The 22880-nt window shown below is 43.0% G+C and overlaps 1 protein-coding gene across 1 annotated transcript in view; it reads right to left on the reverse strand.

Annotated features, from left to right (window-relative positions):
- Window positions 1-22880, reverse strand: part of PRDM16 (PR/SET domain 16) — a 102707-nt gene that overhangs the window by 57023 nt on the left and 22804 nt on the right. Inside the window, exons 3-6 of the mRNA XM_040326456.1 lie at window positions 12911-13109; window positions 8204-8351; window positions 7985-8083; window positions 803-956 (exon numbers count right to left, since the gene is read on the reverse strand). Coding sequence (XP_040182390.1) covers window positions 803-956; window positions 7985-8083; window positions 8204-8351; window positions 12911-13109 — 600 coding nt within the window. The remainder of the gene's footprint in view (window positions 1-802; window positions 957-7984; window positions 8084-8203; window positions 8352-12910; window positions 13110-22880) is intronic.

Below are 22880 nucleotides of genomic sequence, written 5' to 3' on the forward strand. Positions count from 1 at the left end.
AAAACTGATTCTGCATTCCAATAGACTGGAGGTGGAGCTCTCAGAGGAAAAGGTGGAGTCTAAAGAGGAAGGGGTGTGGTTTGCAGATGACAGGTTGGGTCTTAAACAGGAAGGGGTGTGACAATGACAGGAAGGGGTGTGTCATATTTAAATTAGGGTGTGCACAAGTTTAGTCAGGCCTAGGGCAGCACAAAACCTAAATACACCATTGGATGTGGCAGGTTTACAGACCCGTGAACTCAGCCCAGAGATTTCACCAATTGAGTCCCCAGGAGAGAGAAAAAACTATTAAGTGATTTAACTCTTCCACAACCACCGAAACACTAAAATATCCCTTTTGCATAGACTGACTCTTTAACTCATGGGTAGGCAACCTTGACCCTCCAGCTGTTGGTAAAACTACAAATCCCGTCATGCCTCTGTCTCTAGGAGTCATGCCTGTGATTGCCAGGGTCTTGCAATGTCTCATGGGACTTGTAGTTTCAAAACAGCTGGAAGGCCGAGGTTGCTACCCCGGCTTTAACTAATACTAGACTGTCTTTTTTTTGGCCGCGGCTGGTTACTTCCACCCAATGTAGTAAAGCGAGCAAGGGCCAATCAGAGAATGGCCAGCAAAAAAAAAAAATCCTTTCTAAAATACAGCAAAAGTATTTCCCTGCTCAGCTTGGGACCTGACTGTGGACTTGCTGTGGTTCTCTACTTGGGTGGTTGCACAGGCTTCTCTTGTAATTTGCCTTGTGGTTTTTATGGGTTTTCACAGGAAAAGCAGAGAAAGGATCTAGTTTCGAGCAAGATGACTTACATATGAAAGGTTTGACAGTGCTATGAATGTGCTTGTGCTGCTTGAGACCTGACGAGGTGGCAAAGGTTTTGCCGCAGTCAGGACAGGCGTGTGCCCTGGCTCCGACGTGCTGGGAACGGATATGCCGCTGGAGGTTGCTGGGGTCAGTGAATACCTGAAACAATTAACAAAAACGAAAAATCACAAAGTCACAAATAATTCGGCATGCATAGAAGGTGCCTTTAAATATAATAAATATATAATGGAAAGATCAGACAAAGTAAACCACTGGCCTCTCAATATACACAGACCGGGTCAATCCCCGGTGTTCTGTTAAAACCCTTGGTGACCCCTAATTTTAAAGTGGCAAAAGACTTGACTGCTTGCTAAATGAAGCAGTGGCAGGGGGTAGCCCATGTATTTTTGGAATATGCTAACCTTTGTGATTACCAAAAAACTAAAGTTGCAGGTGTGGATTCTTATCTAGAATGCTTGGATCATTAGGTTTAAAGGGTCTCAAAGCGGAACTCTGGGCAAACAGCTAAATACGCAGTTGAGATAAATTTAGGTTGACTATTTTATCTGCTAAAGGACTTGTAATTTTGCTCAACCAACCGCCTGGAAGATCTGTGATTACTACTTCCAGGTTGGGATTTATAGATCGGTCTTACTTGTTGGATGGAGGTTATGGTGGTCCATTGGGGAGCCTGGAGGTGGAGAGCTAGGAAACTACATGGCTGAACCAGGCAATTAATAGAAATGTGCACACTGAAATATTTTGTTTCGGAATTTCGTTTTCGTCCGAAATTTGTTTTTATTTATCTTGTTTCAATAAAAAAAAAAATGCATTCGTCCAAAAAGCCGAATGAATTAAGGTTGAATCTGTCAATTGAAGGCTTATGGTGTTCGTCGAATGTTCTAAGAAGATTCGGCAAAGCAGCTAAACTGTATGACGCCGCGATCGTACATTTCTGGTCGAATGCTCTGCCCACAAGCTATAGTAGAATTCTAATGTATGACTCGTGATAATTATATTTAATTATTATTACTTGTCCACCAACATTAAAATTCTTCTATAGCCTATGGGCAGGGCATTTGACCATAAATGTTCGCTCGCGTTGATCGTATGTTTTTAGCTGCTTCGTCGAATCTTCATGTCTCTAATGTCGAATCTTTTCTCTCTATGTCGAATCTTCATGTCTATAATGTCGAATCTTTTCTCTCTATGTCGAATCTTCATGTCTCTATAATGTCGGATCTTTTCTCTCTATGTCGAATCTTCATGTCTCTATAATGTCGAATCTTTTCTCTCTATGTCGAATCTTTTCTCTCTATGTCGAATCTTTTCTCTCTATGTCAAATCTTCATGTCTCTATAATGTCAAATCTTTTCTCTCTATGTCAAATCTTCATGTCTCTATAATGTCGAATCTTTTCTCTCTATGTCGAATCTTTTTGCTCTATGTCGAATCTTTTCTCTCTATGTCGAATCTTCATGTCTCTATAATGTCAAATATTTTTTCTCTATGTCGAATCTTCATGTCTCTATAATGTTGAATCTTTTCTCTCTATGTCAAATCTTCATGCCTCTATAATGTCAAATCTTTTCTCTCTATGTCAAATCTTTTCTCTCTATGTCGAATCTTCATGTCTCTATAATGTCGAATCTTCATGTCTCTATAATGTCGAATCTTTTCTCTCCATGTCAAAACGTTTCTCTCTATGTCAAATCTTCATGTCGAATAATCTTGGACTAATAGAGTTAGGTTAGGCACAACCAACATGTTCGATAGACACAGATCGCTATTGTCACCATCATGTCGAATCTTCTACCTATATTGAACTGTTGTCGCAACGAAACAAAAATAAAGCCTTTTTTTATGTCGGATCTTTTGGATTTCGAATTCTGCGCGTTCTTTATCGTTTGTTAAAACGAACGCCAAAACCCCAGAAATTCGGACAAAAACTAATGCACATGTCTAGTAATTCATGTATCAGCTTCCTGGCTATGCTGTCCTGCAGGACCATGTAAATGACAAGACTTACTGAGCGGAGATCCTTAGAAAGGTAAGTCAGTTCACATACTTTATATGTATATAATCTGTGTATCTATCTGTTTGCGTAAAGTTCAGCTTTACAATTTCCTGGTTTCTGGTTGTCACCTGCAACCTGGAGAGCTTAATAAGAATAGAGGTGTTATTGGTCTAGAAAATCAACCTGTTCTTTCTAATGCTCCTCATCTATTGGGTTTTGGACATTTTTTAGAAAAACATATTATCTACAGTGGATCCCATATCTTTTATAAAATGTAAAGAATGTGTTGATGACGGTGAGTGTGGCAATGCTTCTTGTGACATCGAGTTCAACATTCACATTACCATTTGTCATTCTGCAAAATAACACTTGGTGAACGTTGTCTGTAGGGTTTTAAAAATACCTTAAGCTTTGTTCACCAAGCAGTGAATGTTGCTCAAGGCACACATTATAACAGTGACAGGTACAGTGCCCGAGTTCTCAAGAGCATTTGAACATTTTTTTTGTGGGTACATTAAAAAAAAAAAGGACTACATATAGTAACATGGAATGGTACCACCAGGCCACCATAGTCACAAATGATGTCATACATTCACTCCTGGTGCTTTCGTTTGTAACCAAAGATATGGCAGTGCTATTTGTAGCAGTAATGGCATTGAATATATTAATAGATTTTGAGGTCTGAGAAATGTATATGGCCGTCAAATACTATAAAAGGTACAAGTGCTTTGCGTAGGTAGTATCATTTTTATATTTTATTTTGTGTAGAGTAGGGAGTAGGAGGTTCAGCCATGTCAATCAAAAAATAAAAAATAAAAAAATTGTGGGTTTCAATATATATTTAAGTATATCTAAAGCCAGGGTTTTTTTCTTTTGGATGGAGTAGGCAAGGGTTAAAGGTTTTTTTTTTTGGATGGAGTAGGCAAGGGTTAAAGGTTTTTTTTTTTTGCTGTCCCATTGGGGAGATTTCTCTTTTAATATCCTGGAGACACACCATGAAGTCAGAGGAAATCATTCCAAAGTGGGGGAAATCCCTTCTTAGTCAGGGTGTCCCTATTGGAAAATTCATCCATTCCTGTTCTGGTGACAACTGTAATATTTTTCATTTCCCAGTGATCACCAGGACAAATACACTATATTGTTAAAAGTATTGGGATGCCTGCCTTTACACACACATGAACTTTAATGGCATCCAAGTCTTAGTCCGTAGGGTTCAATATTGAGTTGGCCCACACTTTGCAGTTACAACAGCTTCAACTCTTCAGGCTGTCCACAAGATTTAGGAGTGTGTCTATGGGAATGTTTGACCATTCTTCCAGAAGGTCAGGTACTGATGTTGGATAAGAAGGCCTGGCTTGCAGTCTCCGCTCTAATTCATCAGGTTGAGGTCAGGACTCTGTACAGCCCAGTCAAGTTCCTCCACCATAAACTCGCTCATCCAGGTCTTTATGGAACTTGCGTTGTGCACTGGTGCGCAGTCATGTTGGAACAGTAAGGGGCTGTCCCCAAACTGTTCCCACAAAGTTGGGAGCATGAAATTGTCCAAATTGTCTTGGTATGCTGACGCCTTAAGAGGTCCCTTCACTGGAACTAAGGGGCCAAGCCCAACCCCTGAAAAAAAACCCACACCATAATCCCCCCTCCACCAAATGATTTGGACCAGTGCACAAAGCAAGGTCCATAAAGACATGGATGACAAGTTTGGGGTGAAGGACTGGTCTGCAAAGAGTCCTGACCTCAACCTGATAGAACCCCTTTGGGATGAATTAGAGTGGAGACTGCGAGCCAGGTCTTCTTGTCCAACATCAGCGCCTGACCTTACAAATGTGCTTCTGAAAGAATGGTCAAACATTCCCATAGACACACTCCTAAACCTTGTGGACAGCCTTCCCAGAAGTGTTATAGCTGCAAAGGGCGGGGCCAACTCAATGTTGAACCCTACGGACTAAGACTGGGAGGCCATTAAAGTTCATGTGCGTGTAAAGGCAGGTGTCCCAATACTTTTGACAATATAGTGTAGGGTTAAAAACTCCCCAGTGTGGACACAGACAGCAAAAACAACTTCACAGTGGTTATATTACCAACCCTACCCAACTAAATCCAAGACTGGTTGGTATGGTCAACAGTCCTAATATATCTGTGTTCCTGTTACCCTAAATTAGCTCTGGATAAGAAATTGTTCTCATACAGCACATCGGCAAATGAATGTGATAGGGTACCAGGTTTTCCATCCCAGGGAGCTTGCAAGCCAAATCCTAAGCCATGGGCAGGCAACATACGAGGAGTGTGGAGGGGTTCCCTCTGTTTTACTATAAAATTGGCCAATCTTTCATTTGTCCTGGAAAACTCATTTAATGTAATTACAATTCCTGACATTTTCTAATATGTCACATCTCCTTATTTTTTTTCAGCAAATATAACTACTTCTTATCCCATCTTTAACAAGCCACAAGTAAGTACATTGGCTTTGCGTGTGCCATTGACGCCCAAGTAATAATGTATCTTTGCACCAAGTTAAATAAAAAAATTGTTACCCCCAGTTTATCTTGGCCGGTAGAAGAAACTTTACAGTGGTTTACTAGGCAACCCAATCCACCACAGTAAAGTGGCATTTTAACCCATTTTGACGTAACATCAAACGGCTGCCAAAAAAATATTTAATAGAACAGGAGGTTTTACAAATGACTTTTAACACTGAGGAAATGGAAACCTTTAGACAGTTAGTGACTTTTTTTTTTGTTTGTCAGATCAGAATATCATAAAGTATATAACACACACCTAAAGTTCAAACGCTTAAAGTTTCTGGAAGCCGGGAATCACATTTCTTTTTGGTTTGTTGAAATCCTTCCTTCTAACTAAAGGGAGAGGCATGCAGAACTTTTTTTTTTTTAACCAAAATGTCTGAAGGAAAACTTGTTCTTGTTGCCCCCCCAGCAACCAAAGACTTTTCTCTACTCCCCAAACACTACGCTTGGGAGGTGAGTGGCTTATTGGCAATTGACCACCTAAGGCTCATTCAAGACAAGGATGGAAGGCCTTCTAAAGAAAGACCTTGCTCTCAATGATAATAAATAAATTCGGAACTTGGTTGTAATTCTTATTTGGCTAGCAGAAAGATTCTTGCCCAACACTCTGGATGTACTGGTTATGGCCCACATCCCTAGTACGTAGAGTGAAAAAGGTTCCTCAAAGGGTGGATCAGTTTAAAGTCCCACCCTTTGAGGAACCTTTTTCATTCTTATTTGGCTACCTCTAGTTTTTAAAGAAATAAAAACTGTCAAAATGCTTTGGAATTTGGTTGGTATTCTTATTTGGCTAGAAGAAAGATTTTTGCCCAACTCTCTGGATGCGCTGGTTATGTCCCACATCCCTAGTACGTAGAGTGAAAAAGGTTCCTCAAAGGGTGGGTCCGTTTAACGTCCCACCCATTGAGGAACCTTTTTCATTCTTATTTGGTTACCTCTAGTTTTTAAAGAAATACAAACTTTCAAAATGCTTTGGAATTTGGTTTATTTGACAAGTATAAAATAAAGACCTTGCTCTCAATAATAATAAATACATTTGGAATTTGGTTGGTATTCTTATTTGGCTAGTAGAAAGATTTTTGCCCAACTATCTGGATGTGCTGGTATGGTCCACATCCCTAGTATGTAGAGTGAAAAAGGTTCCTCAAAGGGTGGGTCCGTTTAAAGTCCCACCCTTTGAGGAACATTTTTCATTCTTATTTGGCTACCTCTAGTTTTTAAAGAAATACAAACTTTCAAAATGCTTTGGAATTTGGTTTATTTGACAAGTATAAAATAAAGACCTTGCTCTCAATAATAATAAATACATTTGGAATTTGGTTGGTATTCTTATTTGGCTAGTAGAAAGCTTTTTGCCCAACTCTCTGGATATGCTGGTTATGGCCCACATCCCAAGTACGTAGAGTGAAAAAGGTTCCTTAAAGGGTGGGTCCGTTTAAAGTCCCACCCATTGAGGAACCTTTTTCATTCTAATTTGGTTACCTCTAGTTTTTAAATAAATTTAACTTTGAAAATGCTTTGGAATTTGGTTGGTATTCTTATTTGGCTAGTAGAAATATTTTTTCCCAACAATCTGGATGGGGTTATGGTCCACATCCCTAGTACGTAGAGTGAAAAAGGTTCCTCAAAGGGTGGGTCCGTTTAAAGTCCCACCCTTTGAGGAACCTTTTTCATTCTTATTTGGATACCTCTAGTTTTTAAAGAAATAAAAACTTTTAAAATGCTTTGGAATTTGGTTGGTATTCTTATTTGGCTAGTAGAAGAGATTTTTTTACCAACTCTCTGGATGTGCTGGTTATGGTCCACATTCCCAGTATGTGGAGTGAAAAAGGTTCCTCAAAGGGTGGGTCCATTTAAAGTCCCAACCTTTGAGGAACCTTTTTCTTTCTGGTCCCTGCTGGGGGGGGGGTCTTGGCGAATGTGGCATAGATTCCCACATATAATGTCTTAGACGGGTATATGCTCCCCCTGAAAGGTGTCAAATGTGACACCGGAGGGGGGGGGGAATCCGGACGGCGGAGGTTCCATTTTTGTGTGAACCTCCACTTTAAGGAAGCTCTAATGCTTCACATACGATGGGAAAAACTACGACTGGGAAAACCAAATTCATAAAAGAACAATTGTGTTGCCTTAAACTTACTTTTGCACCAGTTAACCCTGAAGAAGGGAGATTTGCAAAATGAAACGCGTGGACTGCCAACAAAAAAAAACAACTTTTTTCAAATCTGACCATTCCACTAATTTGACTCTTTGGTGAGCCAATTTCTTTTACACTATAACCTTATTGAGGTACCCTAGTGGGTGGTGAGTACCTGAGATCTCGAAGCTGCCTTCGATCTATACTTACATTTCAAGATTTATCGTTTAGCTACATTATCGAGAACATAAATGATTAAATGAAGTTCTAGTAACAATCTGGTTCCTGTGGGACAACACAGACAGTTACCCTCTCAGACACTTTTGGGTGTAATGTCCTGCATGGCTCCCCCCCCCCACCTTTCTACTGGTTCCCAGGAGAGGTTTTGCTAAGACAAAATAATAACACTGCAGATCTGCTGGCTGGCGTGGAGAACAAGCCGCCAGAAACTTTGCGCTTGTGACTGTGTGTGGTCGTGCAACAAATGTAACTATGCTGTGACACTGACGTCTACTTTAGGTGTGTGAGGTTCCGCTTCAGTGTTGTTGTTGCAGTTCAAATATATGGGTAATCTGGAAGGAAGATCGCTTGGGAACCAGGAATCGTTCTGCAAAGGACATACGTGAGACATAGATCATTCCAAGCGTCAGCCTCAGCTCACACGTTGAGTGACATGACAAGTGACAAAAAATAAATAAATAAATAAATGAAATCAACCAACCGGTACCTTTACGCAGTTCTCACACTCAAACCGCTTGCCGCTGTCATGTGACATCTGATGGCGAATCAGGTTGGACTTCCAGTTGAAGGCCTTAGGGCACTGGTCACATTTGTACTCCCGCTCTTCTGTATGAATTATCATATGCTGTTCCAAGCTGAAAGATGGACATGGTTTGGCACAAGTAAGAAAACTGACAAATGGTATTAGTGGTTAGCCACATGCTCACATCGTGTGGGGCTAGAAGCAACCTGAGAACATATTTTAAAGTGATTCTAAAGGTTATAATAACAAAAAAAATACATAAAAAAACCCAAATATGTTATACTTACCTGCTCTGTTCTGCGCAGAGCAGCCTGATCTTCTACTTATCCTAGGGATTGTACTACATCTGAAGTCCCTGACCATGATAATGTGATAAGGACATTGTCAAAAAAGGGGCGCACACGGGTAACCCTAAGGCCGCGTACACATGCTCGATCAATCCGATGAGAACGGTCCGAAGGTTCTAAAACTTTGGTCTGATTTACAAAAGTCCGATGGGCCGTACACATGGTCGGTTTGGACCGATGAAACTGGACTTCGGTCCGTTTTCAGCGGTTTGGACCGGTCGTGTGTACGCGGCCTTAAAGGATGCCGCCTGGGAATTAATAAGTGCCAAAAAGAGTCCATTCGGGAGTTTAACTTGATAATCCAGATCTGAAATGTCAAACATTTTTATTAGCCATTCAAACTATTTTACGGAGATAAGGAGAGTTTTCTTCAGTCCTAGCACCCTCCTTGCCATAAGGCCAACAGGAAAGATCACCAGTTTAAAATAAAATAAAAAAAAGCAAAAGTTACCACATCCAAAGACTACTTAAGCCTCGTACACACGACCGAGTTTCTCTGCAAAAACCAGCAAGAAAATTGCTGGGGGATATTTTTTTGCCGAGGAAACCGGTCGTGTGTACATTTTCGTCGAGTAAACTGTCAAGAAAATCGACGAGCCAAAAAGAGAGCATGTTCTCTATTTCCTTGATGAGAATGGAGAAAATTGGCTTGTCAAGTTTCTCGACAGCCTAACAAGGAACTCGACGAGGAAAACGATGTGTTTCGCCCGTCGAGTTTCTCGGTCGTGTGTACGAGGCTTTAGATGTATAAACGTTGTGGTCTTGGGTTCAGATACATCCAATCATGAAGCTGTTCAACCTTCTAGAACTTGGAAGATCGTAAATGTCATCAAACTTGTGAATAAATCTGGAAAACTTTGATCCAGCACTGATGCCAGGGAAGAGGGTAGCTAGTTCCCAGAAGGGCAGCAGAGATTCTGATATAAGAGATTATCATTACACCATAGTAACCGCCAGGATAGTGGAGGCCTCTAAAAAATTTGTATTTTTTGTTTGCTTTGATCTCAGTTAATATGAAAGACTCTTTGTAATAGAAAAACACAGATACCCTCTGAGCTCCCAAAGAAGAGGAACGCTGACCTGCTGGCACTTTGAAAAGAGGAGGCAAGAGGGTGTACATGGGTGTTGGGATCATTCATGGGGAGGTTTTTCCTACCATGGAACGGGGGGCATAGACAAAGCTCCAGCAGGTGGCATAACAGGGTCTTAACTTGGAAAATAATTCCCGTAGATCGTCGTACTAACAGACAGTGACACATTCCAATAGACGGCTAACGCTCCTTGCCTTATTGAAATCTACATCTGCATTATAGCATTTAAGCATCCAAGAAAATAAATAATGAGTAATGACCATATAAGACAACAAATAACTCAAAAGCTCAATAATGGTTTCAGTCCAATAAACACAAAAGTTTTCTTTCCAAGTAAAACACATTTCTTTTTTTTCTGGCCCCTTTCAATTCCCTGCAACAGACAGGAACCCAATATTATCCTGAAGGAAAGAAAAGTCTATAATCTGACCTAGAATGTTGGTAAGAAGGGTCAAGTGGATTTGTGACAGTGGAGACAATTGAAAAAAAAGCAAACACGACATAAAAGCTCTGCCTAGTCCAAGTACTCTAAATGATTCCTCTTTACATACATAGCTAAGAAAAACAATATAAGATTATAACTGTTTATAAGTTTACGTCTTGTGGAAAAATGATATAATGGCTAGATTGAATGGTGGTTTGTTATCTTGCAGAGAATGAAATATATTTTTTAGAATTTATTTTTTTGATTATTATGGTTCTAAAATGTTGAAAAATAGAATTATTATATATAAAATAGATATTACATATATATATATATATATATATATATATATATATATATATATATATATATATATATAATACAGTGGAACCTCGGATTACGAGCATAATCCCTTCCAGGAGAATGCTCGTAATCCAACACGAGTTTCCCCATAGAAGTCATGGGAAACGAAAATAATTTGTTCCGCATTGACTTCAATGGCATGCAATACTGCATGTGGCCAGAGGTGGGGAGCCTCGGAAACACAGTGAAAGGCCCGAGGACAGCTTGGCTGAACTTGGAAAACCTTGGGAAGGCTCGGGAACAGTAATTCCGAGGTTTTTCCAAGCATTTCCGAACGGCTCCTATTGGCTCAGATCGGCTCCGCTCAGCTCTGCTCGGTCCCCGGCGCCCCCCCACCTCAGGCCAAACGGGGTACTGCACATCGCTGTGGCTTGTATCCTGCTCGTTTTTGCGAGACAACACTCACAAACCGAGTCAGGATTTTTAAAAACACAGTGCCGGTATTGCGAAACGCTCGTTAACCACATTACTCGCAATCCGATGATCCACTGTAATAGATATAGATATTAGATATAGATAATAAAAAGAAATAGATTATAAAAATCAGCTCTGTAAATTGCTACAAAATTATTTGGAGAGCTGAAAATTTTTATACAAACACAGAGGCCTACCGGCCCAGTATTTCCCAAATACCTGGTATAAAACCATGTTTTTTAAGGAATAGCCATTAAATTGCAATGCAGTTACAGATTTCGGGTAACTAGGTCATGCCTGTATAGGATGCAATAAAATTGTAATATGATAATGCCAATTGGTCAGGTCATGATGGCGATGGTGTAGTGATCTAAGGCCAGCCATACATACATGGTTCGAATTCTGAAAGAATTTTCTTTTTCGAAAATCTTTTCAAAGAATTTTCGCTCGAATTAGTGGGCCCCCCGATTTTCATGGGGTCGTCAAATTTGAGTGATTGGAAATTTTCTAATCAATAATTCCTAGAAAGAAAAGAAGATTCCTGGGCCTGAAAATTATTTTCTACAGCAACATGAGCTGAAATTGAAGGCTTGGTTGGTTGAATTTCAAAATCAATGGTGGCACCATTGGATCACAAAACGGAAATGTGGCCCATGTATGGCCTGCCTAAGACCGTAAAATAAATATGTTACGACAATGTCAAATGTTTAGGTCATATTAGCGATGTAAGGGTCTATATCTTTATAGAGTGTAATAGAATGTTTTTTTTATGACCAAGTCCTCAAGTCCAGTGGTCAGGTCATTGCTAGTAATGGATGTAGAGTGGTGATTAATCTCTTTACAGGTGGAATTGCATCCAGCTGTCTGATCATATCTGGGACTTTTTTTACTATGTGCACAATGTAATATAATTGTATTTTAATCAAGGGCCCAGGGCCAGTGGACGGTCATTTTGGGGGTGCAGTGTTCAATGCATCTCGAGAATGTAATAGAACTACACTACGTTGAAAATATGAAAAAAAAATCTGCCTAATTAGCTCTTCTTGAAGTTTTTCTTAATAATCTGTGTGTTGACTGCATGCAGTGATGTCTCCAACTCAAAACCAGCCCTACCAGACACACTCCACCACCCCTGACCTACTAATAAGGATAGGGGAAACAGGCCAGGGGTGGTGGAGCGTGTCTGGTAGGGCTGGTTTTGGGTTGGAGGCATCTCTGTATGGAGTCAACGCACTGATTATTGAGCTACTTGGAGTGCAGCAAATTTTTTTGATATTTTACATAAAGAGTGGAGGTGGACTATGATGGCCGCCACCCAGGTTGTCCATGTGCAGGAGAGGCCAGTCTTCTTGAGCGAGCTATAGATCTGTGTGTGTTTCTGTGCTATAATCATGTCCAATGGTTGGTCACAAATGCGCTCCTGGAAGAATGGTCAAACATTCCCATAGACACACTCCTAAACCTTGTGGACAACCTTCCCAGAAGAGGTGAAGCTGTTATAGCTGCAAAGGGTGGGGCCAACTCAATATTGAAACCTACGGACTAAAGCCTCGTACACATTTATGGGATTCCTGCCGGGAAACCCGAGGGGAAAAACGAGAACCTGCTTTGTAACTTTTCCCCCTACACACGACCGGGTTTCCCGACAGGAAAACTGCCATGAGAGCTTTGGTCGGGAATCCCGGCCGTGTGTATGCTCCATTGCAGTGTTTCCCATAGGAAAAATGGCGGGTTCAAATCCCGGCGGGAAAAAAAGAGAGCTGGTTCTCTTTTTTTCCCGCCAGTTTTCCTGTCGGGAAAACTGCAATGGAGCATATACATGGGCAGTTTTCCCAGCCAAAAGCTCTTGACGGGAAAACCGGTCGCGTGTACGAGGCTTAAGACTGGGATGCCATTAAAGTTCATGTGCGTGTAAAGGCAGGCGTCCCAATACTTTTGGTAAATTGGTGTACATAACTCACTAGACAGATACATAGAATGGTACATAGAAATAAAACAGTGACCATTGCTTGCTTTACCCACAGGATCTTACCTGTATTTGTTAGGAAAGAGGCGCTCACAGTCTTTGCACTCATGTACTTGTTCATTATCGAAACCCTCTTGCTTGATCTCCTCGCTCAGAGACTCGTAGATGTGGTTCACCGTGTTGCAGGCATACTTCTGGTGCCGCCTCAAATCTAGCTTGGACTGGAAAAGCTCGTCACAGTCTTCACAGCGAAACGTGTGTTCCTCTGTAGATGAAAGAAACATTGGGGGGAACATAAGCCAAACAGAGAGAGACCCAAGAAACTAAACCCACGTGTCGGAAAAGTTGGAAAAGTCTCCTTGGAGAAGCTCACACCCTCTTCCAGTTTGTAGAATTATAATTATTTTTTAATTAACACCTAAATCAGAATCACTGCATGTCTAAGAGCTGGATCCGTAAAAGTTTTATAACTTTAGTGCCGGCGTGCACATCTAGCATAGACAAGACGTAAGACTTTTGGTTGCATTGTTCGGCAAAAAAGGGCTTCAGACAACAATTGCCGATCAAAGCCGGAGATAAGAAAACCACAAAGGGAGAAGGCATTAATAGCATAATATATACAATAAATGATTATCACCAAGGTCAAACAAATTCACATAAGGGCAGCTGTTAATACGTTTATGAAGCAGCATCCTGACTGCGGTGCCAAGTTAAACAATTGGGTCCCAGTTGTAAATACTCCAAAAAAATACAAGTTTTTTTTTTCGTAAGGAGCTGCAGGGCTGACGGGTCTCCTCCCGCTCGGCAATTGAGAGAACAGGAGCTCCTTAAAGGCATTTAACTATTTTGCACTTAAAACATCTCTCTGCAATTAAACTTTCATTCCTATGCAAACAGCTTAGAGCAAACTTTCGGCATGTAGCGTGGGTTCATTAACTCCCAAGGTAGAAGGGTAATTAAGATTTTTTGGTGTGGATTTATTGATACTGGCAAGCGTGCCACTCGGCGCTGGCACAGAGAAAGTTGTGATAGCAGCATTTCAGCATCTCATGTCCCTGCCCAGCTACCATCTATTTAACTACTGTTCTCTCCATTCCTTGTGGCCGCAGGGCAGTGGGCTATGAAGCATGCCATAAATTAAGAATTCAGCACTCCAGAGGCTTAAACCTATGCAAACAACCATAAGGACATCATAGCTAAATACATAATACTGGATCACAAACAACAAAATAACACATTGCTAATAAATGTTGTCTCATATGGAGTGTGGCTGTTGCGAGCACAGAGTAGCCAAATTGACCAATTAAAATTGAGCTTTAAAGGGGTTGCAAAGCTTCATTTTTTATTTTCTCAATAGGTTCCTTTAAGCTTGTGCATTGTTGGTTCACTTACCTTTTCCTTCGATTTCCCTTCAAAATTTTTTTTTCTTTGAATTTATCACTTCCTGTCCCTCCTCAATAAGCTTGCCCCCATCATCCAAGCCGTTCTGGCTGGGGATTAGTCAGCGTCAGGGCCGTTTGAAGTAATTTGGGGGCCCCCAAGCAAAATGGGGGCCCCCCAAGCACCCCCCCTGCACGCAAAGCAAACATTAGCGCTACACTAATTTTTTACTTACTCCCTAGTCCCTATGTTTTTCTATTCTCCCCTTCTTCCCTGTAGGCTGCCGCTGTAGCGTGGCCGAGCTCCTCTTCCTCCTGTCAGTCCGGTGTTCTATCATTATAGGTCCCCAGTCCACTATCAGATAGGGCCCGGGCCGGGTACCGCACGGTACAGGAGATTCAGTTTCCTGTGTTCCTGGCCGCACTGAAAGGAAGTAAGCACTCAGTGTGCACTTCCTGTCAGTCCGGCCGGGAACAGGAAACTGAATCTCCTGTACCACGCGCGTCACCCCGGCCGGACTGACAGGACTCCAGGAGGAAGGAAGAGGAGCTCGGCAACGCTACAGCCTGGCAAAGGGAAGTTGGGGACCCCAGGCCAGCTCAGGGCCCCAAGCAATTGTTTGTTTTGCCTGTCCTGTAGCGACGTGCCTGGTCAGCATGCTCGCCCCCTTCCTTGGGACTACATCCCTGGGGGGAGAAGCATCATCCGAGCCGTTCTGGCTGGGGGGTTAGTCAGAGTGCTCGCCCCCTCCCTTGGGACAACATCCCTGTGGGGAGAAGCTGCCCCGGACTGGCTGGGGGTTAGTCAGCGTGCGCTCCACCCTCTCTTGGGACTACATCCCTGTGGGGAGACGCATCATCTGGCCCGTTCTGGCTGGGGGATAGTCAGCGTGCTCGTCCCCTCCCAATTGAGGGGGCGAGCATGCTGACTAACCCCCAGCCAGAACAGCTCGGATGATGGGGCAAGCTTACTGAGGAGGAACTGGAAGTGAGAAATTCAGACAAAGAAAAAAACATTTAGAAGGGAAATCAAAGGAAAAGTGAACCCCCCCCCCCCCGGGAAAAAAAAACCACCAGCCGCCACTGATGTTAACCCTCAAACCCTTGGCCCTCAGCATGAAATCCTACCTGACTGTTGTACAATGCAAAAATTGTGCAACAGTTGTCAATTATCACTGGGGAAAGCCAAAGTATCCAAGTTGCACCCATCCAAAGTTGCGTCAAAGTTGCACTCCACAATTTTACAAGTGTGAATGAAGCCAAGGCTTCTTCTTCATGGGAAAGGTCTATTTGACGTTTTTTTAACACAGGGGTTGATTTGGAACTGGAGAGTGAAAAATGTGGTGTAGCTCTGCATAAAAACCAATCAGCTTCCAGTTTTTTTTTTGCCAAAGCTGAAGTTAGAAGCTGATTGGCACAGTTGCACCAGATTTTGCACTCTCCAGTTTTAGTAAATCAACCCCAGGGATGGACTGGCCATTGGGACTACCGGGAGTTTTCCGGTGGGCCGATGGCTCAGTGGGCCGGCTTCAGTGACAGCGGACCGCCGCCCCCCTCTGCTCCTCTGCCTCTCCCTCCCCACAGCACTCACCTCCTCTCCCTCCCCACAGCACTCACCTGGGGGGAACAGAGAAGCAGGGGGAGGACCAGAGGAGCAGGGACGACGACAGAGGAGCATGGGGGGGACCAGAAGGAGCACGGGGGAGGGGACAGACAGCTGACTCAACAGCTATGGCCTGGGAGTTTCTCACTTCTGCCTAATCTTGTCCCATTAGGGGGGCACCGAACTGATTCTTTGGCCCGGGTGAAATAATGTCTAGCTTCCCCACTGGTACTGCCTATAAGAGTACCAGTACCAGCCGTTCTACTCTAATAAAGTTGAATGGCTAGTAACTAGTGACGGGGGAGAGGGGGCTTGGGTGGCCAGGGGAGGGGGGGCAGAAGTTGTCCGGCCGCCATGGGAGAGACCTGTCAAAGTGGGTCAGTCTGGATGAGGTCCAGGGCCAAAATGTTGTCCCAGTCCAGCCCTGATCAACCCCATAGTGACTAGGTCACCCCATAGTGACTGGGTCACTTTGGAGTGCATATATGCTTTTCTTTTTTATTTAACTTTTGCATAGTAGGTAAGGGTTATACCTTTTGTCACTTTTTTTTCCAGTTTATTGCCCCTTTGGGGAGATTTCCCCTTCACTTCCTGTCCTAGAAACTTGACCAGTATGAAGAAATCTCCCCAAAAGTGAATGGAAATCCCGCCTTCGTCAGCTATCATCAAAACCGGCGCTCTCATTGGGAGGTTTACCATCACCTACGGCAGCCCAAAAAAAGTAAAAGTGGATGACAATTCTGAATCCCGCAACTTCGAAAGCAAGTCAACAATTGCAGATCCAATATTTCTGTCCTGACAGGTGACTTCAAAAGACTAAAGACAATTGAAATCTAACAGGGGCTTCACCCCTCTCCCAATGTATCCAAAGTTACACATTTAAAACAAAAGTCAAATTTTTCAAAAAGAAAAAAAAAAACTTGAAGAAAGTGGCCCACTTGATGGTGCTCTTCTTCCACGTTGAATGATGGCCAGCATCATTCAACCCACTTCCTGTCCACCCATGGTGTCATGTTGGCCTGGGATCACAGTACTGCACTGAACGGTGCTCACATAATGACAGCGAGGCGGGAACGCCTGGAGGAAAGAACCATGAGGTCACCAGACCAGCCAGAAGAACCTTAAACAGAAGGTATTATACTTGTATTTATTTTTTTAAGGAGGAGATTATGGAGGGGGAGGAGGTCAATGAGTGACCCAAAACTTGAGTTCTGCTTGAAGCTAAAACAAGAATGTTCCATATATGTGAACATGTTTTATTTTCAGCCCTTTTATATAATCAGTTTGTACTTTAGGTTTACTGATCCTTGATTAACCACTTAAGGACCGGACCAATATGCTGCTAAATGACCCAAGGGGTTTTTACAATTCGGCACTGCGTCGCTTTAACAGACAATTGCGCGGTCGTGCGACGTGGCTCCCAAACAAAATTGGCATCCTTTTTTCCCCACAAATAGAGCTTTATTTTGGTGGTATTTGATCACCTCTGCGGTTTTTATTTTTTGCTCTATAAACAAAAATAGAGCGACAATTTTGAAGAAAATGCAATATTTTTTACTTTTTGCTATAATAAATATCCCCCAAAAACATATATAAAATGTATTTTTTTCCTCAGTTTAGGCCGATACGTATTCTTCTACATATTTTTGGTAAAAAAAATCGCAATAAGCGTTTATCGATTGGTTTGCGCAAAATGTATAGCGTTTACAAAATAGGGGATCGTTTTATTATTTTTTTTTTTTTTTACTACTAATGGCGGCGATCAGCGATTTTTTTCGTGACTGCGACATTATGGCGGACACTTCGGACAATTTTGACACATTTTCGGGACCATTGTCATTTTCACAGCAAAAAATGCATTTAAATTGCATTGTTTATTGTGAAAATGACAGTTGCAGTTTGGGAGTTAACCACAGGGGGCGCTGTAGGAGTTAGGGTTCACCTAGTGTGTTTTTACAACTGTAGGGGGGTGTGGCTGTAGGTCTGACGTCATCGATCGAGTCTCCCTATAAAAGGGATCACTCGATCGATGCAGCCGCCACAGTGAAGCACGGGGAAGCCGTGTCTACATACGGTTTTCCCCGTTCTTCAGCTCCGGGGGGCGGCTAGAAACGAATAGCCGCGCCCTCGTCCCGGATTGCTCCGGAAGCCACAGGAACCGCCGCATGTACGGGGGGGGTCCCGATCGGACCCCCCTGACCCACGTCTAGGCAGGGACGTACAGGTACGCCAATGTGCCTGTCCGTGCCATTCTGCCGACGTAAATGTACATGCGGCGGTCCGGAAGTGGTTAAAGGACCTACGGGGGTTGTATTTTACTAAAACTGGAGAGTGCAAAATCTGGGGCAGCTCTGCATAGAAACTACAGTAGGGATGCACCAATAACGATACCAGAATCGGTGCCGATACTAAGCCTTTGCACGAGTATCAGTACTCGTGCAAATGCTTCGATACCTAAAACCGATACTTTCAAGCTCAGTTCTTTTAGCTGTCAGTGGGATTCCTCCACTGACAGCTAAAATGTAAAAAAACGAAGAAAAAGATGCCAACAATTATCGTTTTTCAAGGAGCGGGGGGGCAGTGGGGTTCCCCTGTTGACAGCTGAAGTGTAAACAAAGTCCTGGTATTTGAATCTGTGAAAAAAAAAGCAGTGTTTATCAACAACATTGCTCAGCCACTGAAACAGAAAGATAAAAAGAAACATGGTTTCTTTTTGTATCTTTCTGTTTATTCATCTACAGATCAAAGGGATGAACTGCCATCTGCAATTTTTATTAACCCCTTAATAACCCCTAATTTACTCTAATCAGCCTTAAAACGGAGTTCCACCCAAAAGTGGAACTTCTGCTTTAAGGTACCCTGACCCCCAGACATGCCACAGACTTCCAGATAAAAACCTGTCTAAATAAAAAGTCCTTTCCGTCCCCTTGCTTCGAGTGACAGGGATTTTACATATCTCGTGCACTAGCTTGGACACATGCACATTCCTGGATGTTTATCATAATATGGGGGGTGATCCACAGTTCATTGTGAGAGGTAATGTATGTCACTCGAAGCAAGGGGACGGAAAGGACTTTTTATTTAGACAAGTTTTTATCTGGAAGTCTGTTAATTTTCACTGAACAATAAAAAGAGGATTGCTCAGAGCTGGATTAACTCTGTGTGGCAAGACTGGGCACAGATGTTAGGAAATCTTATTCTCTACATTGTGACATCAAAACATCCACTTTAACATATTATTAGATTTTGTGGTTTTGTGGCCTATCAGTACTGCCTATCAATGCCATCTATCAGTGTCCATCAGCACCGCCTATCAGTGCCCATCAGTGTGCCTATCAGTGCCCATCACTGCTGCATATCAGTGCCCCCTCATCAGTGCCCATTAGTGCCACCTATTACTGCCCATCAGTGCCCCCTCATCAGTGCCCATTAGTGCCACCTATAACTGCCCATCAGTGCAACCTCATCAGTGCCCCCTCATCAGTGCCGCCTATTACTGCCCATCAGTACAACCTCACCAGTGCAGCTTTTTATTTTTTCCGATTGTTTAGCAATAAATATAAAACCAACTAGTGACTAAAGCTCTATCTGTCTCAAAAAAATGATAACAATGTTTGTTTGGGTACAGCATTGCATGACCGCGCAATTGTCATTAAAAATGCGACAGCGCTGAAATCTGAAAATTGGCCTGGGCAGGAAGGGGGTTAAAGTGCCCGGTAGGCAAGTGGTTAATGTAAAGAATTTAATTAAAATTGAATATCTTTCAGCTTCAATTTAAAGGATCTTTAACACAAAAACAACTTGTAGTTTACGTTTGCTGATCCTTTACACAAACCCCACAAGGTGGAGGGGAAAGGAAAGAAAAATAAATGATCCTCGAAAGTTTTGGTAAACTTTGGAAGAAGGTCAGCAATTGGAATACTGAAGTGTCAGCTCTTCGTCGTACCGCGGACGGACGAGGCTTTTAATGTAAGTGTCTTTACATGCTAATTTTACCCTAAACATATTAATTTAATTATGAATGCCTATAAGGAAAGAGACATCAGCAGCTCCTTTTGTCTCCTTGTTATTACTTCCCAACAGGATGTCCAGCAAAAAGCACAATAATGGGAATTCCGTCCCTTAGGTGATCACTGGAGTTAAATTAAGAAGCTGGGAACCTTCAACAACTTCTATTGTGCTTGTAATAACTATTCATAACAGCTTCTCATCCAGACAGACACGTTCTCTACCTCTGGTTCATCAATGCAGTATGAGTTTTATCACGCACAATTTTTACACCGTTTTTTAAGATGCCGCCGCCGCCACTGAAACATTGACATTGATTAAACTAAGTTGGAAAATTCCTCTTGCTGTAAGTCCCATTTAGGTACACCTACTGCCTGCTGCACTATATATATATATATATATATATATATATATATATATATATATACACTATATCAGGGCTCAAAATTTCAAGTCCTGAGCTACTAGCCAGGCCTCAAGAGTTACTCGCCACCAGTTGCCCCACCTAATTCATACACTGCCCTGCGCCTAATTGCACCCGTAAACCCGGCCTCATAGATTATCTCATGGAATGACAATGTTTTATGCAGAATCAGGTTACAAAATTAAATATTACCAACAACAACTTTAACAAAATGGGACAGGGCACTGGGGGCAGACCAGAGGGACAGGGCACTGGGGGCAGACCAGAGGGACAGGGCACTGGGGGCAGACCAGAGGGACAGGGCACTGGGGGCAGACCAGAGGGACAGGGCACTAGAACAGGGTCTCTTCCCCATTCTCTTGCTGTCTCCTCTGCAACTCCCATCCATCCTCTCTCTCCCTCTCCTATTCATCTCATCATCAGGAGCCTGTGTATGCGGCTCCACGCTTGCATGTCCCCACTTCCCCCTTTTATTCAGGCTGGCAGAGAGGAGAGGACCTGCAGCACAGCGGGAGGGAGTACAATCCAGCACTGAGATCCACACAACTGCACAGCCGTTGACACCATAGCACAGCGCACACTGACAGCACACATTGAGACCAGTCTGCTCACAGTGCTCAGTGCTCAGGCTAAACTGTTGGACACCTACATAGAACACAAGGAGAAGAAAACTGCACAAACTAGAAGGCTGCCGCTCTCATGTCAGGGCAACTTTCAGTGAGCGCTGCACCGGAGTGGTAATTTTTGCAATCCTCCACCTCACTCATTACTTTCTGCTCTCCAGCTACATTAGTCGGGGCCCGGGGGAGGGGGGCAGGCTCAGAGAGGTCATACTGTTAGGTCCCATGGCTTAATGAGAATTGTAAGGAGAGCACCTGTGTACTGCTCTGCCTGTGCGCGATGTGTTTCGCCCGTCGAGTTCCTCGGTCGTGTGTACGAGGCCTCAGTCCATAGGGTTCAATATTTAGTTGGCCCGCCCTTTGCAGCTATAACAGCTTCAACTCTTCTGGTGAGGCCGTCCACAAGGTTTAGGAGGGTGTCTATGGGAATGTTTGACCATTCTTCCAGAAGCGAATTTGTGTGCACTTTAACCAGTTCCCGACCCCCGCATGTACATATACGTCCACAATATGGCACGTACAGGCACATGGGCGTACACGTTTGTCCTCGCCTATTAGCGGGTGGGGGGTCCGATCGGGACCCCCCCCGCTACATGCGGAGGTCGGGTCCGCTCGGGGAGCGATCCGGGACCACGGCGCGGCTATTTGTTTATAGCCGCTCCGTCGCGATCGCTCCCCGGAGCTGAAGAACGGGGAGAGCCGTGTGTAAACACGGCTTCCCCGTCCTTCACTATGGCGGCGCATCGATCGCGTCATTCCCTTTATAGGGAAGACACGATCGATGACGTCATTCCTACAGCCACACCCCCAAACAGTTGTAAACACATACTAGGTGCACCCTAACTCCTACAGCGCCGCCTGTGGTTAACTCCCAAACTGCAACTGTCATTTTCACAATAAAGAATGCAATTTAAATGCATTTTTTGCTGTGAAAATGACAATGGTCCCAAAAATGTGTCAAAATTGTCCGAAGTGTCCGCCATAATGTCGCAGTCACGAAAAAAATTGCTGATCGCCGCCATTAGTAGTAAAAAAAAAATAAAAAATAAAAATGCAATAAAACTATCCCCTATTTTGTAAACACTATACATTTTGCGCAAACCAATCGATAAACGCTTATTGCGATTTTTTTTTACTAAAAATAGGTAGAAGAATACGTATCGGCCTAAACTGAGGAAAAAAAATGTTTTTATATATGTTTTTGGGGGATATTTATTACAGCAAAAAGTAAAAAATATTGCTTTTTTTTCAAAATTGTCGCTCTATTTTTGTTTATAGCGCAAAAACTAAAAACCGCAGATGTGATCAAATACCACCAAAAGAAAGCTCTATTTGTGGGGAAAAAAGGACGCCAATTTTGTTTGGGAGCCACGTCGCACGACCGCGCAATTGTCTGTTAAAGCGACGCAGTCCCGAACTGTAAAAACACCTTGGGTCTTTAGGCTGCATATTGGTCCGGGGCTTAAGTGGTTAAGGAGTTTTAGATACCTGCTCCCCTGCTGAGCTCTATGGTTCCATCCACTGGCCCCTGAGTCCTGTATGAATGGATGGACACACAGAGCGTAGCGGGGGGTATGCCAGCATCCGACACACCCAGAGCCGTCTAATGTAGAAGATATTTCAGCAAAATTATCTCTTCCATGCAGAGGTGTCTGGCTGTTTTTTTGCTCTCTGGGCTTGTTTTAAGAAATTCTCTTTCAAAAAATGATTTGAAGTGTAGCAGACATTTTTAAAAGCATCTAGCGCACTTTATGTCACCATCTGCCAGGGCAAGGGACTGTGAAGTGCCAGTATGCTTATGTAAATGAGGCTAAGCCCAGAGAGAAAGAGAGTTGGCCTTCATGCTGGTTCCGAGGTAATGACCTCGCTGTCAATGAAGGTGAATGCTTTTAATTCCACTACCCTAAATCAAGCATGTGGTTGGATCTCACCAGGCTTACAGGGACAGGCAGAGGAGAGAACAAAAGGGGCATTTATTTTCAACTAACTGCACAGTGGACAT

Source organism: Rana temporaria, chromosome 10 (assembly GCF_905171775.1).
Source record: "Rana temporaria chromosome 10, aRanTem1.1, whole genome shotgun sequence".
Lineage (NCBI taxonomy): Eukaryota > Metazoa > Chordata > Amphibia > Anura > Ranidae > Rana > Rana temporaria.